This window comes from Mobula birostris, chromosome 2 (assembly GCF_030028105.1).
Source record: "Mobula birostris isolate sMobBir1 chromosome 2, sMobBir1.hap1, whole genome shotgun sequence".
Taxonomy (NCBI): Eukaryota; Metazoa; Chordata; class Chondrichthyes; order Myliobatiformes; family Myliobatidae; genus Mobula; species Mobula birostris.
The window spans coordinates 165784792-165803740 of NC_092371.1; the positions used below are offsets into that span (position 1 = coordinate 165784792).

General features: G+C 40.4%; 1 protein-coding gene across 3 annotated transcripts in view; it reads right to left on the reverse strand.

Annotated features, from left to right (window-relative positions):
* Window positions 1–5376: 5376 nt before the first annotated feature.
* Window positions 5377–18949, reverse strand: part of gnpat (glyceronephosphate O-acyltransferase) — a 39436-nt gene continuing 25863 nt past the window's right edge. For all 3 annotated transcript variants that reach the window (XM_072250872.1, XM_072250879.1, XM_072250885.1), the window contains 6 exons: window positions 14976–15055; window positions 14331–14471; window positions 9854–9956; window positions 8373–8466; window positions 8231–8292; window positions 5377–7176 (listed from right to left, as the gene is read on the reverse strand). In XM_072250872.1, coding sequence (XP_072106973.1) covers window positions 7133–7176; window positions 8231–8292; window positions 8373–8466; window positions 9854–9956; window positions 14331–14471; window positions 14976–15055 — 524 coding nt within the window. In that variant the 3' untranslated portion in view covers window positions 5377–7132. The remainder of the gene's footprint in view (window positions 7177–8230; window positions 8293–8372; window positions 8467–9853; window positions 9957–14330; window positions 14472–14975; window positions 15056–18949) is intronic.

Below are 18949 nucleotides of genomic sequence, written 5' to 3' on the forward strand. Positions count from 1 at the left end.
TTTCCATTGTGTTTGTACTGGCGTAGAAGATGAAACAATACCAGTAGATGTATGTTGCCCCTGAGATAGTTGCATTCTTTAAATTCGCATCTCTTGATTCATCTACGAATCTGCTTTGATAAACTTTTAACAAAGCTACCAGAATTTCTTCCTAAATATCTCTGCTCTGGTCTTTTCTTTCACTTGTGCTCATTAAAACCCCACCTTCTGACCAAGCTCTTGATCCACACTGTTCTGTTTGTGACATGACATCAGTTATTGCTTGCTCAGAACTCCCCTAAAGTGCTCCCTCATCTTCCGCTGTGTTCAAAGTAGTTGTTGATTTGATCAATATGCTTGAGCCACATATTTTGGGGTTTTAGAGCACCAAATATGGAACACAGAACACTGCAACACAGTTCTGGTCCTTTGGCCCATGAACTTTTAACCTACTCTAAGATCAATCTAACATGCATATCAGCAGTGTGCCCCTATACAAGTGTTTAAAATCCCCCTAAATCTATCTGCCTCTGTCATCATCCCTGGCAGGGTGTCCCATCCACCCACCCTCCACTCCTTTTCAAAAAAATCTTGCCTCCTGCACTTTCCTCCAATCATCTTAAAATTATGCTCCCCCCCCCCCCCCCCCCGGGTATGAGCCATTTCCACCCTGGTGAAAAGCACTGGTTGTCCACTCTATCTGTGCCTCTTGTACACCTCTATTAAATTACCTCTTGTCCTCCTTCACTGTTTTTAAAAGAACAACTCCGGTGTCAGACACCATCTTGTTGAAGGTGGTCAATGCTCGGCACCTTTGGTCCACACTTGGCTTGTCTAGGTTTTGCTGTATGTAGGCATAGGCTACTTTATTTTCTGAATTGTTACCAAGGTCACCTACACACGGTTTGTATTCTTCCCTTTGAAGCCTTGTACATTCTTCCCATGACCATGTTGGTTTCCTCCAGGTGCTCTGGTTTCCTCCCCCATTCCAAAGATGTACAGTCAAGCATGTTGTGGGTATGCTATTTTAGTGCCAGAAGTGTGGTGACACTTGTGGGCTTCCTCCAGCACAAGCTACGTATTTCACTATGTTTTTGTGTAGATGTGACAAATAAAGTTAATCTTTACTCTCAATTCCACCAAGTTCTGTCTCACTTGGGAATATTTGGATCAGATTTGCCTCACTGCAGTCTGCCTTGCTCTCAAACTGATGTGTCCTTTTATCATCCCACTCTTATGCTCCAAAGTTAATCCTGAACTTCTCAGCACCCATGATGGGTTTGCCAAAGCAAAAATCTAAATCCAGTCTGGAAATTCTGCTTTCTATCTTTTACTCTATTGCTGTTTGGCCAATTCATATCTTTTGCTACTACCAGCCTAATATTTTTGCACATTAGTTTACTGAATTGTCCTCATTGGATTTGGAGCTACCAATAGTGCAACTTCCTCCTCCTGTTTGCACTTTCATTGAACCCTTGTAGTCTTCTATGATTTTGGCATATTCTGGTAGCTGATTTTTTTTTCCCTCTCTACTGTCCATTATTATTGGACCCCTGCTTTTTATCCCCATCTCCCACTTGACAGATCTCTAATGAAAACTAGGCTGGCATTCATGCTTCTCCTGAAACCATGTTTCCATTATAGGCATGGTTAGTTCCACCTGTTGATGCCTTTAACTGATCTGCATTTTACACTACATTTATTTAAGTACAAGCTCCATTTTTTTTGCCCAGTTTTATTTTCCATCTTACAAACCCTTCATTTTAAATTTTTGACTTCAAGACCTGTGATTTTTTTTTTCCCTTTTGAATCTTAGCTCAGCTTCCCTTGACCCCTAATAAACTTCATTAAACACTTAAGATACTGGTTTTGCCAAGGACATTAGTTTTGGCCTTACTAAGTTTGCCTTCCTCAGAACTCGTTCCAATAAAGTCTTCTCTCCTGTATCATCTCTTTAGCACTGCACTTATCCATCCAAACCTAGCACATAGTACTGGGAGTAATCTGGAGATCTCTACTTTTAAGGTAATAAAGTACTTCAGTGCAGAAACAAGCTCTTCAGATTATCTATTCTATGCCAAACTGTTACTCTGCCATCTAATTGAACCACACCTAGACCATAGCCCTCTATACCATTACCCAAACTTATTAGTCAGGTCCTGACTAATCTCTTTCCTAACTCCAAACTGCCTGCAGAACCTCAATCTGTATTCTTCCCACCTCACTTGTAGAGAAGCTTTCCTCTCCAGAATTCTCTCCCTGTACCCACCCACTCACTTTCTAATGTGCATGTCCAGACCTGTACACTGCAGTGACTGACTGAAACAATGTGTTTTATAATTAGGCTTTTCTCCTTTCGAAATCTGACATCGTATACAATCTTATGACCAAGGAACAATTCTGGGTACCATACCGTTAGAGCAGCGGTCCCCAACCACCGGGCCGCGGCGAAACGATACAATTTGGCGACATGAGTCAGCTGCACCTTTCCTCATTCCCTGTCACACCCACTGTTGAGCTTGAATGCACGCGAGATCATGACCCGCGCGTCATCCATGTCAGCGCAGGAAGAACATCAACTCCTCGAGCTTGTAAATGACGGCGGGCTGAAAATTATGTTTGACATAACATCTCTGCCGGCATTCTGGATCAAAGTCAAGGCTGAATATCCTAAGATAGCTACGGAAGCACTGAAAACGTTGCTTCCATTTCCAACGTATCTCTGCAATGAATGCAATGAAAACTAAATTGCGGAATAGACTGGACATAATAAACCCCCTTCGAGTATCGCTGTCTCCCATCACCCCTCGATAGGACTGTCTTGTTGCAGGGAAACAAGCCCAGGGCTCCCACTGATTCAGCGATGTTGGTGTATTCCAATGGTTTTATATGTTCATACGAGGAAAATATGCGCTGTATGTTTGATAGCCAAACGTTACTTAAAATGTTATGATGCTATTATAAGTGACTTATAAAACCATTTAACAATTACAGCACGGAAATAGGCGATCTCGGCCCTTCTAGTCCGTGCCGAAAGCTACTCTCACCTAGTCCCACCGACCTGCACTCAGCCCATAACCAACCATTCCTTTCCAGTCCATATACCTATCCAATTTTTCTTTAAATGATAATATCGAATCTGCCTCTACCACTTCTACTGGAAGTTCTTTCAACACTTACTTCAAGCTCCCCGTCCTCCCCGATGATTGACTTATCACTGTATTCATGCGAGGCAAATAAGTGCTGTGTGTTTAATATTAAATTCGTTAGATAATCCCTTTTAGAAACGAAATTGAGTGTATTAGACACTTATTACCAATATCCCGGTCGTGATTAACACCCCCCCCCCCACTTCCACCCCCGAACAGAATCACCAAAAACGGTTTGCAGAGAATAATATCGGCAGGTACACGCTACGCGGGTCACGCATACGCACTGGTGCCCGCGCAAGGCTTCATGATCATTGTAGTCTTTCTCGGGGTAAACGCTACTCTTGTCCGTTGGCAACCCTACCACCAAATCCCGCCCCCCCCCCCGTGGTCGGCCGGTCCGCAAGAATATTGTCAATATTAAACCGGTCCGCAGCGCAAAAAAGGTTGGGGACCCCTGCTTTAGAGAGTGAAGAACTGAGGATTTCTAGTTGTGTGCAGGAATTGGAAGTTAGGTCTGTTCATCAAATAGAAGCTCAAGAACCAATTTTACAGAGGTGATTAAAATTAAGTATTTTGAGCAAATACATGTTCAGTGGCTTGAGTCATGAGTTTAAAAATGTTGTAGATATTTGGGTTAGCCAGCATCTATGGAGAAATTGAGTTGATTCAAAACACTACAGTGCTGGTTTTCTGACTAAGATAATGACCGACCTGTATTTTCAGCGTTTGATTTCCAACATCTATGTTAAAGATTGGTTTTATTTGTCACATGTACTTCAGAACATACATTGAAGTGCATTGTTTGTGTTAATGACCAACATAGCATGCCTATAAAATTACTAACCCTAATGTCTTTGGAATGTGGGAGGAACAAACAAGCTCCAGGAATTGAACTGAACCTACAGCTAGTGCTGTAAAGTGCGCTAACTTCATGTTACCATAGTGCCCTCAAAAGTCTAAGGCACCGGGTAATCCCAAGGGGTTTCCCATCCAAGTAGTTATCAAGCCTGAGTCACTTCAGCTTCTGAGATGGATGAGAATGGTATTTTCAGGCTAGTATGGCTGTAGTTTTATTCTAAGCATACATGTAATTTTGTTCCAAACATGGATTTATCATTAACAACCAGCAAATGAGAACATATTTACATGCACTGAATATTTTAGGATTTATGGTGGAAATGGATTTGGTTGAAGCTACAGAAAACTGTATAAGTAGTAAAATTGAATAAGTAGAAAAAGATGCAGGCTTATGAAGCAGGAACCAGGTAGTAGGAATTAAATGGAGAGGCTGGGAGAGGAGCTGGCACAGACTTAAGAGCGGCATGGCTTATCGTGCAGCAGTTTTGTAATTATATCAAAACTCTTCCATCTTGTTTTGACTAACTCACACTACCAATTCAGTCCCTCATCTCAACCTCTTCAGAACATATCAAATGTGATCAAAGACTTAATGCCTTTCAGATTGTAAAAGATAAAATGCTGTGAAACTTTGATATGGTACCTGATATTTGCCAAAAATACTTTTCTAAAGTTAATTATAATGATTTGGAGAAACAAATTGCCTCTTGTCGTCAAGATTTCTTTCATTCATCAACCTAGTAGCTGTGTGCTGCAGATTAACAGGGGGAGGAAGTTGTTGCTGTGGGTGAGCTGGCATCCTTTGTATTTAATCCACAAGTTAACTGACCTGGGTTCAAATATAGACTGATTACAAAATTGTCTTATTAATCATGTTGATCAGCAAAGTGCTTAAATTGTATTTAATCTCTACTTCCTCGATATGAAGGAGTTTATAGAAGGTATTCATAATTCAAAAATATTGATATCCACTTAATATTTTTTAAAGACAGCAGTTAGCACATTCATTCAGAAATGATTCTTTGGCTTGGGATAGAATTATCCAATTCTGAAATTCCTAAGACTGATTGAGGATTACCTTTGGGAAGTAAGACCATTAACTGGTCAAGAACAAAAATGATTCTGCAGATGCTGGAAACCCAAAGCAACACAGACAAGTGCCTGCAGTGTTCCTTCAGCATTTTGTGTGTGATGGATTGGTCAAAATGATTTTATTCAAGTGATGACAGAAGTCACTGCTAATCCCAATTATAACAAATTAAGTGTTCCTCACCAGTATGAATTAGGAGCACACACAAAAAACATTTTAAATTAACCAGAAATAAATTAGGCCACTGAAGTATGAGGTGATCTCACATTAGTTAAGGGAAAGAAACACAAAGTACGATTATCAATAAATTTAGGCGTTTAATTGGATTAGCACTGTTATTAAGGAATATTGCAAATATCCAACCACATTTTAATTGTTTTTTAAACAAAATGGTTGGAGCAGGGTTTCATATTACTGATATGGTTGAGTTCCATTACCTGTGAACCAATTCATCTGAATGTTGGCTGTTAAACTAATGTATCGAAGTGACCACTTCTTTAGAGACAATTACTGAGGTAACCATGTGACACTTCATGTCTTCAATAACACATACCCATATTTCAGGAGTGACCCTACTATCAGAGTAACCACAATCTCCATTGTGGGATTGACCCAAATATCTGAACAACCACAATCGCCAGTTTAGAAGTGAAGTGACCCAGATACATATCAGACAAGAACCGTGCACTGTCTGTTCACTTCAGGAGTGATCCAAACATGGCTCAGTTTTAGAACTGAGCCAATCAGCAAAGTGAGGGCACAATTCCCATTTCTGGGGTGGCCCGAACTGACAATGAGTGTATATCAGGAGTAAACCAATTATGAGGCAGGCTGTAAACTCTGCATTTCAGTAGTGACCACACATCCCCACTTCTAGAGAAAGCTAACTAACAGAGTGACCATGTATGAGCTAACAAGCAGAGTGACCATTTTGGAGTGGTTCAATTTCCGGAGTGATTTCCTGGATCCAAATAGAACAAATTAAACAAACCTTCAACTGCCCCTCAGCACGTCCTGGGTGGTTTCAAATCTATTAAATTATCTCTCCCTCAAGTGCAATCGTCACAATATGGAAAAGCCACCTCCAAACTAGACAGCTGCAAAGCTAAAACTTTTTCTGAATTCTGACAATGCTGTCAAGCACACAGCAAGAACAGATGTTAACTGTGTGTGGCCATTTCATTAACATCCATGTACAAAGTAAAAAGTGCTCAACCCTGGCCATTTTTGCTACCTTTCTTAACATTGCAATTCCCACTGTCTGTTGTGCCCTGGATTAGATTAAGTGCTTTTACCCTAGGCATTTTCTGCATTTGCAAAAACTTCTGATTTTGTTGTCCCATCCACAATATAAAAGTTAAAAAAACATTGTTCAATTTTAAGGGACTTTAAGAACAATATAAACCCCACCACCACCTGTGTTTGAGCATGCCACCACCCTTGGCATTTAAGGCTGTATGTGAACTGAAGAGATGAACTTAGGTGAAATTTTGAGTCTGAGGCAAATGCAAACAGGCCTCTCTTGCTCAAAACAGGTCTTACTCCACAGTAGCTATTGCTTGGAAATGGTGACAACAAAAAAAGCCTTGTCCAAGACTAGATTTTGAAGACAGATCCACCGAATCTCCAGATTAAACAAATGCTTCACAGAAATTTATGATAAAACAGCATTGTCCCATTAGAGGCTAAACATTATACTGTAAACTTGACCTTTTAGGCTCTGCTGCACTTTTAACTGAATGCGGTTCTGAAGAACATATTTCAATACTACTATGTATTTACATGAAACAAACTCTCCACTTACATAGATTATAAAAAAAAGACACAGGTGAAAGCAATTTGAAGCATAAACTGAGTAGTTACAGGCATTTCCTGCTTCTGATCAGTGCAGATCATGTTCTTGTGACCTTGCATTCTTGAGTAAGTCGCCAGCCCACTAGATCCATTCGCAGCAACATTTTTTGCCAGCTGCATTTGGTTCCCACTTTCATTGACTTATAAACCTAACAATTTCCACCTTATCCAGGAACAATCATGCATTGTTAGACTGCACTCAGAGTCTGGCTACAGCAGCACTTTTCACTGGCATCCTGGGCACTGCAAAAGAACAGAGAGACAGCTTTTTAAAAATCTTATATACACCTCAGATAACTATTTGGTCCATCATACTCAAATTAACACAACTTACTATGTAAAACAAAATAAAAGTAGAAAGTTCAAAGATCAAAGTACATATATGTCGTCATATACAACCCTGAGATTCATTTTCTTGCAGACATTCACAGTAAATACAAAGAAACACAACAGAATTAATGAAAGGGAGTCCTGCCAAATATTAATGGATTAGGTGTATAAGATGGGGATGAATTTCCTTGAGCAGGTTAGTGTGGTGGTGTGATAAAGCGTAATATTTTACAGCACCAGCAAGTTTAGTCCAATTCCTGCCACTATAAGAAGTTTGTATATTTTCCCTGGGACTGCATAGGTTTCTTCCATGAGTTCTGTTAACTTATATATTTTTTAATTTGCACCTTAAAGTCTATAACCAATCAGAAAATTATAGAGTACAGCTACAAGGCATGACATTGTGTACCCCCAATCTGTTCCAATCACGTAGCAGCAACTCAAAGCATAAAAGCATGCAGACATGGTCAAAAGGTTCAGATGTTGTTCAGGCCAACCATCAAAATGGGGAAGGAATATTATCTAAGTGATTTGACAGTGGAATAAATGTTGGTGCCAGATGGGGTGGTTTGAGTATCTTACACAGCAGTCTCTAGAGTTTACAGAGAATGGTGCAAAAAACAAAAAAAAACACTTAAGAGTGAGTGAAAATGCCTTGTTAAAGAGAAAGGTCAGAGGAGAATGGCCAGACTGGTTCGAGCTGACAGTACTCAAATAACCACATATTACAACAGTGGTGTGCAGAAGAGCATCTCTGAACGCATAACACGTCAAACCTTGGAAGTGGATGGGCAACAGCAGCAGCAGACCGGAAACGTACATTCAAGTAGCCACTCTTTAGCTACAGGAGGTACCTAATAAAGCTGCACTGAATGTATGAAGCAATCTAAACCACAAGGCTGGCAGGGAGTTATAAGGTGTTCATGCAATTATTATGCTGGTGGAAACTGATGATAAGAAAACTTACCCAACATGTCCACCACCCTACTGACAGTCTGTTTATTAACCTTATAGACGATCCCATCAGCTCTGCAATGAAAGAGAAATCAATCAGATGCAAATACCATTTCTGAAACAGAATTGTTCAGATGTGTTTTTTCGATACATACGTCTTAAGTTTTTCCACAGCACCTAGACGGCTTAAAGCAGCCAGTGCATTTTTTTGCATATCCACTGAAAGGACCTCATTGTACTTTATGGCACCTGTAATCAGAAGAGAAAGGGCAAGTCAGCCTCTGATGGAATGACACTGGTACTGTAATAAACCAGGGATATGATGCTGGACAACTGATTATTTTAATCATAGGTCACAAATTCTCACCCAGGTCTGATCAGCAATGGATTCATACTTGTACACTCTGCAGGTCTCTAACATTCAAGTTTAAGTTCATTGTTGTCTGACTGTACATATATAAAAACAAACAAAACAACATTCCTTTGGACCACAGTGCATCTGCAAAACACCGCACTCAGCACATAACCAAAATACTACCACTAGTTAATAAAATTTCATTCCAAAATGCATGCAGTGCACAGCACAGATAAACAGTAAATAGTACAGAACTCGGTGGTGGCAGGGTATTCGTTAGTCTCCCAGCCTGAGGAAAGAAGCTGTTTCCCAGTCTGGCAGTCTTAGTCCTGATGCTCCTGTGCTCCCTTCCTGATGGTGGTAGCTAACAGAGATTGTGGGATGGCTGGTGGGGATAAAGCGTATGGAGGACGAGAGGAGTACACCTGATAATTAGTACAACCCCCCAGCACCTCTAAACACAACAGGTAGACATTTTTTTTAAAGTTATAGCTACTTGGCCCATGTGAATAAGGCCTTAACAATGATGCACTCAGGAAACAGGATAGAAGTACTGTGCTTGAAGTATTGTGAGCAGTTTTGGGCCCCTTATTGAAGAAAGGATGTGCTAGCATTGGAGAGGGTCCAGAGGTGGTTCGCAAGAATGATCCCAGGAATGAAAGGTTTAATGTATGAGGAGCATTGATGGCTCTGAGTCTGTACTCGCTGGAGTTTAGAATTTGGGGGTGGGGGGGGAATCTCATTGAAACTTACCAAATATGGAAACGCATAGACAAGAGTGAGCATGGGGAGGATGTTTCCAATAGTGGGAGAATCTAGGACCAGAGGGTACAGCCTCAGAATACAAGGACATTCTTTTAGAACAGGGATGAGAAGGAATTTCTGGACACAGGGTGATGAATCTGCAATTTGTTGCCACAGTCAGCTGATCAGGGTATACTTAAAGCGGAGGATGATAGGTTCTGCATTCATAAGGGTGTCAAAGGTTATGGAGAGAAGGCAGAAGAAGGGGATTGAAAAGGATAATAAATCAGCCATGGTGGATTGGTGGAGCAGACTCGAGGGTCAGATTGGCCTAATCCTGCTCCTACAGCATGTCCCATGGTCTTAACTGCTCCAGTGAAGGTATACTCAACACCTCACAATCCCAGTTCAAAACAGGCATCATTAAAATCATAATCACAGTTACTTTTATACAGAAGCTCACTGATAATGCAAAATCAAAGCTTCCAGATCCAAATACATCAGGGACACCAAGAAGAAATCAGTGGGAATGGGTACCTGTTAGAATGAGCTCCGCTGCATAGTTTCGGAATGCAGCAATAAACTTCTTCTCGGTAAAATCATCCGTAAATTCAGAGTGTAACAGGTACTTGCAAATAACCTACAAATTCAAACATTTTTGAGAGACTTCTGTAGAGTTTTTTGAAAAATGAAAGCATTTACTTAACCATACATATTTGTAGAGAAAACCAGAGAATTAAAAGGTTTGTTTACAAACAAAATAAAAATCCTGAATTTTAAAAATTAGTGTTCTAAGATGCACCATTAAACACTTAAAAAAATTAGCAGAGGGTGCTTTTTTCATTTCTTAATGTTTGCGAAATATTGAAGCACAATAGAGTAACACAGAAATTAAAATATTATACAGAACTGTAGAGCACAGGAACAGGCCCTTGGGCCCACAACGTTGTGCCGAACCAATTAAATAAATAATCAAATGGCCAACTAAACTAATCCCTCTGCCTATACAATGTCCATATCCTTCCTTTCCCCTCACATTGATGTGCCTATCTACATGTCTCTTAAAAGTCCCTATTGTATCTGCCTCTACCAGACAGCGCATTCTGGGCACCCAACACTCTGGATAAAATACCTGCCTCTCACATTTCCTTTGCACTTATTCCCTCTCTCTTTAAATGCATGCCTTCTGGTATCAGACAATTCAACCACGGGGAAAAGCTACTCTCTGTCTACTCTCATAATCTCATATGCCTCTATGCCTCATAATCTTATGAACCTCTATCAGACCTTCCCTTAGCCTCCGCTGCTCCACAGAAAACAAACCAAGTTTGTCCAACCTCTCATTATAGGCACTTGCCCTGTAACCTAAGCAGCAATCAGGTAAGCATCTTCTGCACCCTCTCCAAAGCCTCCAAATCCTTCCTATGACGGGGCACCAGAACTGTATGCAATATTCCAGATGTGGCCTAACTAGTTTTTTAGAGCTACAACACAACTTCCTGACTTTTCAACTCAATGCCTCGACAAATAAAGACAAGCATGCTATATGTCTTCTTATCCCCTGTCAACCTGTGTAGCCACTTTCACGGAGCTATGAACTTGGACCCCAAGATCCCTCTGTTCATCAACACTGTTAAGGGCTTTGCAACAACATAAAATGAGCCACCTCTGTCAGTATCAAGGGCTACAATTTCAGTCTACCAGCATCAATTAGGCTATTTATACTGCCTTATTGTTGCTGCTGACACCAATGTAGCAGAGTTTGTCAGACAGCTATAGAATTGTTCAGTAAAGCATGGCAAAGACAAAAGCAGTCACTAATCAGAGCTGGTGGGCATCCACAGTTTGGCTTGGTTTAGCAGCATTCAATAATGTCAGCAGATGATCACACTGTACTTGCACAGCTGTATTTTAGGCTGTAGTTATTTGTGATAAAGGGTTTGGGCAATCAGTTGTCACTAGCTGCAACACAACCTATGCAAGTTGTGAAAGATTTTACAAGTCTCATACTGAGGCAACGTGCACAGTGACTCAGGACAAGTGTAAAAAAATGGAGTAATTCTTGAATCTACAACCATTCATGGTGTATATAAAATAAGCTCTGGAGAAACCATACCTAAATTGTGCACTTGTACAGATATACACAAAAACACATAATCAATGCCTTATGCTCAATTATTTGGTATTATGATGTACACTGCCTAACACTACAGGGATGAGGTCTAGGGCACTCTTATTATGATATCAGCCTAATCATTTGTCAGAAATCACATGGGAATATAGTAATACACCAGTCTTGCTACTAAAAGGGGTTGCAATTAATTAATTTTTGAATAACCTAATTTTTAAACAAATGAATCTATGATCAAGGATATTTCCCAAGTTGACTTCACCATGATTGTGCCACATGTGTTCTTAACATTTGCAAAGATAATCCCCTGCACAAACAAGCATGATAATATAGGCAGCAATTCAGTACTTGCATCTATTATATATACTGGAGCATGTCAATTTATCCAGTGGTTATGCTTCAGACACTTCCCATCAATCACTGCCTTCACAGTTAGATCTAGTGGTGCTTCTGTCCGGCCAATATTTAGATTACACCAAAATGGACAGACAATCTTCTTATTATCACACAGCTGCTATTTGTGACAGAGGTTGGGCATAAAAGGCTGCTGCAATTTTAATATTACAGGAATATTAAGAGTTAAGAAACTGTAAAAGACCCTGATGTGAGTTATATACAGGCCCCTGAATGGTAACCAGGATGTGAGCTACAAATTACAATGGGAGACAGAAAAGGAAAGTAAAGAGGGCAATGTTACGATTATCATGTGGATTTCAATATGCAGGTAGATTGGGAAAATCAGGTTGGTACTGGATCCCAAGAGAGGGAATTAGTAGAATGCTACAGGGTGGCTTTTTAAGAGCACCTTGTGGTTGATCCCACTAGAGTAAAGGCAATTCTGGATTAGGTGTTGTGTAATGAACAGAATTTGATTAGGAAGCTTAAGGTAAAGGAACCCCTTTAGGAGGCAGTGATAATATGATAGAATTCACTGCAGTTTGAGAGGAAGAAACTAAAGACAGATGTATCAGTATTACAGTGGAGTAAAAGGAAATTACAGAAGCATGAGAGAGGAGCTGGCCCAAGGTTATTGGAAGGGGAGACTAGCAGAGATGATGGCAGAACATTAATGGCTGGAGATGTAGGCAGATAAAATGTAAAGTGAATGTAAAATATTACATATAGGAAGTAGAAATGTTAGATATAAATATATAATGGGGGAGGGTCTTGAGTTAGAAAGTGCACTGCATGAGAAGGATTTATATGTCCTGGTTGATCTGTCACTGTCAAAATCTAGACAACGTACAGAAGCAATTAGGAAGGCTAATAGAATGTTCAGCTATATAATGCACCCAGTGGATCTCCTTAAGCTGTATAATGTGCTTGTGAGGCCACACCTTGAGCACTGTGCACAATTTTGGTCTCCCTATTTTGTGAGGGATGTGAAGGCACTGGAGAGAGTTCAGAGAAGGGCAACAAGACTCATTCCAGGTCTGCAGGGTATGAGTTATGAAGAAAGATTGAAATAATTAAATCTTTTTAGCCTAAGTAGATGTAGAATGAGAGAAGACATAATAGAAGTGTTCAAAATTATTAAGGATATAAGTAAGGTGGATGCCAGCTGCTACTTCAAAATTAATCCATCAATGAGGACACAGGGCCATAGGTGGAGACTGGTTAAAGGGAGATTTCAGACTAACAGCAGGAAGCATTTCTTTTCAGAGCGAGTTGTGGATACATGGAATAAACTACTCAGTTGTGTAGTTGAGAGTAGTACCTTAGAGACTTTCAATTATAAACTCAATAGTTATTTCAACATAAGACCATAGGAGCAGAATTAGGCCATTCAGCCCATCGAGTCTGCTCTACCGTTCCATCATTGCTGATCCTGGATCCCACTCAACCCCATACACCTGTCTTCTTGCCATATCCTTTGATGCTCTGACCTATCAGGAAACTATCAACTTCCGCCTTAAATATACCCATGGACTTGGCCTCCACTGCAGTCTATGGCAGAGCATTCCATGGATACACTATTCTCTGGCTAAAAAAATTTCTCCTTACCTCTGTTCTAAAAGGTTACCCCTCAATTTTGAGGCTGTGCCCTCTAGTTCTGGATACCCTCACCATAAGAAACATCCTCTTCACATGCACCCTTTCTAGTCCTTTCAACATTCGGTAGGTTTCAATGAGCTCCTCCTTGCATTCCAGCGAGTTTTAGCCCAAAACTGCCAAACATACTATTTGAAAGCCTATGTATGATTCCCATAATGGCTTTTTCACCCTTGCAGTTTATTAACTCCACCCACAAAGATTCAACATTCTCTGACCCTATGTCACCTCTTCCTAAAGATGTAATTCCATCTCTTACCAACAGAGCCACACCACCACCTATGCCTTCCTGCCCGTCCTTCCGATACAAAGTATGTCCTTTGATGTTAGGCTCCCAACTACGGCCTCCTTTCAACCATGACTCAGTGATGTCCACAACCTATCTGTAATTGTGCCAGGAGTTTGTCCATGCTACATGCATTTAAAAACAACACTTCCAGTCCTACATTCTTCACTCTTTTGAACTTTGTCTCTGTGGTACAATGTAACTCTTTGCTCTATCTGTATTTATACCCAATCATTGGCTTGTCCTTCCTTATATTCATGTTACATCCATCATCTACTATGTGAATGTGTGAATAGGAATTTGGCAAGCTTTGCTGGGCGAAATGGCCTGTTCTTCTCCAAAACTTTCTAATGTTCTGATGTTCTGAGAGCAATTCAGAAGGTACTGGACAGATACATCCCAAAGATGAAGTATTCTATTGGAATACAGATATCTAGAAATATTTTCAGCATAGTATTCAAATCAAAATCTTCTAGATTAAAGTAATCCATTTTAAACTATGAAGAAACAATAGTTGGTGTTTGAACAGGAAAATCGCCACATACCTGATAACCTTCTAGAAAAGGTGTAAACATCACTGATAAAAAGGAAATAGTGGCATTCCCCTTCTCAGAGATGTAGAGATCTGCCTGAGATCCCTGAATAGCACCACTCTTCATCAGCAAGTACAAGCCTTCATCAAAATCCTGTGGATAGAAAGAGAGCAAGCCAGTTACACATTAACAATATTTAATGCTGAATGAACTGTGGTTCATGGTCAAGCAAGCAAGGAAGACAGGATGTCAAGTGACACCAGTATTGGCCAATTGTGTGACCAACAAATTCTATATTCACTTACTGATTTAGGATTTGGGTGTAATACAAGTCTAAAAAAAGTACCCATCTTAAAAATGTTTTATTTTTTAAAAATGTTAAGTGCATTATTGGAACCAGGATGTTGTCTAGTCCTTTGAAGAAACTTCTTCCTACTTAGGATAGAAATGTTATGACAAACACTCAACATACATTTCAATTTTCTGATCTTAAAAGTTTAAGTGACTTTATGAAGTGTACCACCTTCTTAGTAACACAGCTGATTTTTTTCCTGTCACAGATCATTATGGGAGTAGAAATATCCATTTCTAACTTTTCTCCAAGGGTTACTTACACTGCACTTGGCTAAGATTTACACATGTTTTACTTTACATTACCTTGACATGATTCCCTGGTGAGAAAACAAACTCGTCAGATAGAACTTCACGCAGGTAGCTGAAGCAGCCGTAAATGTCCTCTGAAAGATGTCAGAAAAGGGAATTAGGTGCAATCTGTAGTTCTGGTTAGAAAACCTGAAGCCTGATATGCTTTATTTTATTTATTTGGAGATACAGCATAGGACAGACCTTTCTGGCCCAACAAATCATACTAACCAGCAACCCACCTATTTAAATTCTAGCTTAATCACAGGACAATTTACAATGACCAGTTAACCTACTAAGTGGTACGTGTTTGGAATGTGGGAGGAAACCCTGCAGTCATGAGGAAACATACGAATTCCTTATAGTCTGCACCCAAACTGAACTCCAATACTCCAAGCTGTAATAGCATCACCCTAACCACCACGCTACATGGTGCCCCTTCTCTTACTGGTATGCAGAACTGGATTATACTTTAAAACATATCTTTACTTGTGTTAGCAAACAAAGGTGCAGTCTCTCATCATCTTATACTGTCAGTTTATTCAGGTCATCTCTTGGTACATTTCATACAACATACACCTTGGTAAAACCCACTATCAGATACCATTCCTTAGTCAGTAGGAAAGGGTAGCAGGAGATGTGCTACATTATTGGAGAATGCTGTAGAAGAGCGACAGAAATTCATCAAAACTTTGTTAGAATCAAGTTTTGTCCCTAGTTGGAATCTCAAATTCAGTGTTTCTTTGTTGGTGTGTTTAAAGTCCACAGACAAATAACAATATGGATACTAAGACTGGCAGATTCAATATATCCAATTTAATTAAAAAAGGCCTGAACAGGATTTTCTTTTGTTGAATTTGAGTTTAAGGTAGCTTTTCAAATTAAGAAACTGAGCCTGGTGCCAGAAGATAACCCCAAGAGCCACCAAAAGGAAAATTAATGACAAGATGGGTGAAGAGAAGATGAAATAAACTGGTAAGTTTTAAAATCTTGCCACAAGGAGGAACTCCTGGCAGGTTGGAGCTTCACAGTTCTGAAAGTCTGGGAAACAATTTATAAAGAATCAGAATCAGGTTTAATATCACTGGCATGTGTCGTGAAATTTAACTTAGCAGCAGCAGTTCAATGCAATATATAATATAGAAGAAAAAAAGGTAAAAATAAATAAGTAAATCAATTACAGTATATGTATATTGATTAGATTAAAATTGTACAAATGCAGAAATAATATATATTAAAAAATGTAATGTTCATGGGTTCAATGTCCATTTAGAAATCAGATGGCAAAAGGGAAGAAGCTGTTCCTGAATCACTAAGTGTGTACCTTCAAGGCTTCTGTACCTACCTGATGATAACAGTGAGAAAAGGGCATGCCCTGGGTGCTGGGGGTCCTTAATAATGGACGCTGCCTTTCTGAGACACCGCTCCCTGAAGGTGCACTGGGTACTTTTGCAGGGTAGTACCCAAGATGGAGCCGACTAAGTTTACAACTCTCTGTAGCTTCTTTCAGTCCTGTGCTGTACACTACCACCCCATACCAGACAGTGATGCAACCTGTCAGAATGCTCTCCACAGTACATCTATAGAAGTTTTTGAGTGTATTTGTTGACATACCAAATCTCTTCAAACTCCTAATGAAGTATAGTCGCTGTCTTGCCTTCTTTATTATTAAGATTATTAAGGGATTGGACAAGATAGAGGCAGGAAATATGTTCCAGATGCTGGGAGAGTCCAGTACCAGAGGGCATGGTTTAAGAATAAGGGGTAGGTCATTTAGGACAGAGTTGAGGAGGAACTTCTTCTCCCAGAGAGTTGTGGAGGTGTGGAACGCGCTGCCTCAGAAGGCACTGGAGGCCAATTCTCTGGATGCTTTCATGAAGGAGCTAGATAGGTATCTTATGGATAGGGGAATCAAGGGTTATGGGGACAAGGCAGGAATCGGGTATTGATAGTAGATGATCAGCCATGATCTCATAGTAGTAGTGCAGGCTTGAAGGGCCGAATGGTCTACTTCTGCACCTGTTGTCTATTGTCTATTTATAACTGCATCGATATGTTGGGACCAGGTTAGATCCTCAGAGATCTTGACACCCTGGAACTTGAAACTGCTCACTCTCTCCACTTCTGATCCCTCTCTGAGGATTGGTATGTGTTCCTTCGTCTTACCCTTTCTGAAGTCCACACTCAGCTCTTTCATCTTACTAATGCTGAGTGCACGATTGTTGCTGTGACACCATTCCACTAGTTGGCATATCTCACTCCTGTATGCCCTCTCATCTCCATCTGGGTTTCTACCAACAATTCTACCAACTATCATCAGCAAATTTATAGATGGCATTTGAGCTATGCCTAGACACATGACTGTGTGGCTATAGACAGTAGAGCAGGGAGCTAAGCACATACCCGAGGTGCACCAGTATTGATCGTCAGCAAGGAGAAAGTATCACAGATTGTGGCCTTCCAGTTAGGGTGTTGAAGATCCAATTGTAGAGGGAGGTACAGAGGCCCAGGTTCTGCAACTTCTCAATCAGGATTGTGGGAATGATAGTGTTAAATGCTGAGCTATTGTCGATGAACAGCATCCTGACATAGCTGTTTGTATTGTCCAGGTGGTCTAAGCCTGTGTGAAGAGCCATTGAGATTACATCTGCCATTGACCTATTGTGGTGATAGGCAAATTGCAATGGATCCAGGTCCTTGCTGGGGCTGGAGTTTACTCTAGTTATGACCAACCTCTCAAAGCATTTCATCACTGTAGATGTGAGTGATACTGGGTGATAGTCATTAAGGCAGCCCACATTATTCTTCTTAGGCACTGGTATAATTGTTGCCTTTTTGAAGCAAGTGGGAACTTCTGCCCGTAGCAGTGAGAGGTTGAAAGTGTCTTTGAATACTCCCACCAGTTGGTTGGCACAAGTTTTCAAAGCCTCACCAGGTACTCCGTTGGGGCCTACCGCCTTGCGAGGGTCACCTTCTTTAAAGCCAGCCTAACAATGGTGTCTGAGACAGAGATAACAGAAATTTGACCTGCTGAGTTCCTCCAGCATTTCATGTATGTGTTAGTCATGAGATATGTTGTTGTGGCAAAAGTACAATGCAATATTTAATAATAAAAGCCATAAATTACGGTAAGCATATATAAAAAATAAATATTTAAGTAATGCAAAAAAATAGATAAAAATACTGATAAAAATTCAAAAATCTGATGGTGGATCTGGAAACACTGAGTATGTGTCTTCAGGCTCCTGTATCTCCTCGACGGGAGCAATAAGAAGAGAGCATGTCTTGGGAGATGGGGATCCTTAACGATGGGTGCCACCTTTTCAAGGCATTGCCTTGCGAAGGTGCCCTGGATGTTCAGGAAACTAGTGTCCACGAAGGTGCTGGCTGAGTTTACCACTTCCCGCAGCCTTTTCCCAATCCTTTACAGTTGCCCTTTCCACTCTGATCCCTTGAGGAGGACTGAAGTGTGTTCTCTCAACTTCCCCTCCAAACAGGCCAGATATCACAATCAATTCCTTGGTTTTACTGACATTGAGTGCAAAGTTGTTGCCTCGACACCACTCAACTAGCAGCGTTACCTTGCTCCCATATGCTTCCTCATCACCACCTGAAATTCTGCAAACAATAGTTGTATCATTGTCAGATCGATAGATGGTGTTTGAGCTGTGCCTAGCCACAACATCGAGGGTGTAGTAAGAGTACAGCAGTGGACTAAACTCACATCCTTGAATGATTGTCAGTGAGGAGGAGATGTTATTTCTGACCCACAGACTGCGGTCACCTATTCAGAAAGTCAAGGATCCAGTTGCAAAGGGAGGTACAGAGACCTAGGTTTTGGAGCTTTTGATTAGAATTGAGGTTATTAATGTGTTGAATGCTGAGCAAAGGTGATCAAATTTGTAAACAATTACTTGGGTTTAAATACAGAAATACATATTTATCACTTTAACCTTTAATTTGTTGTGCTTAGTAAAATATTGGGTAGA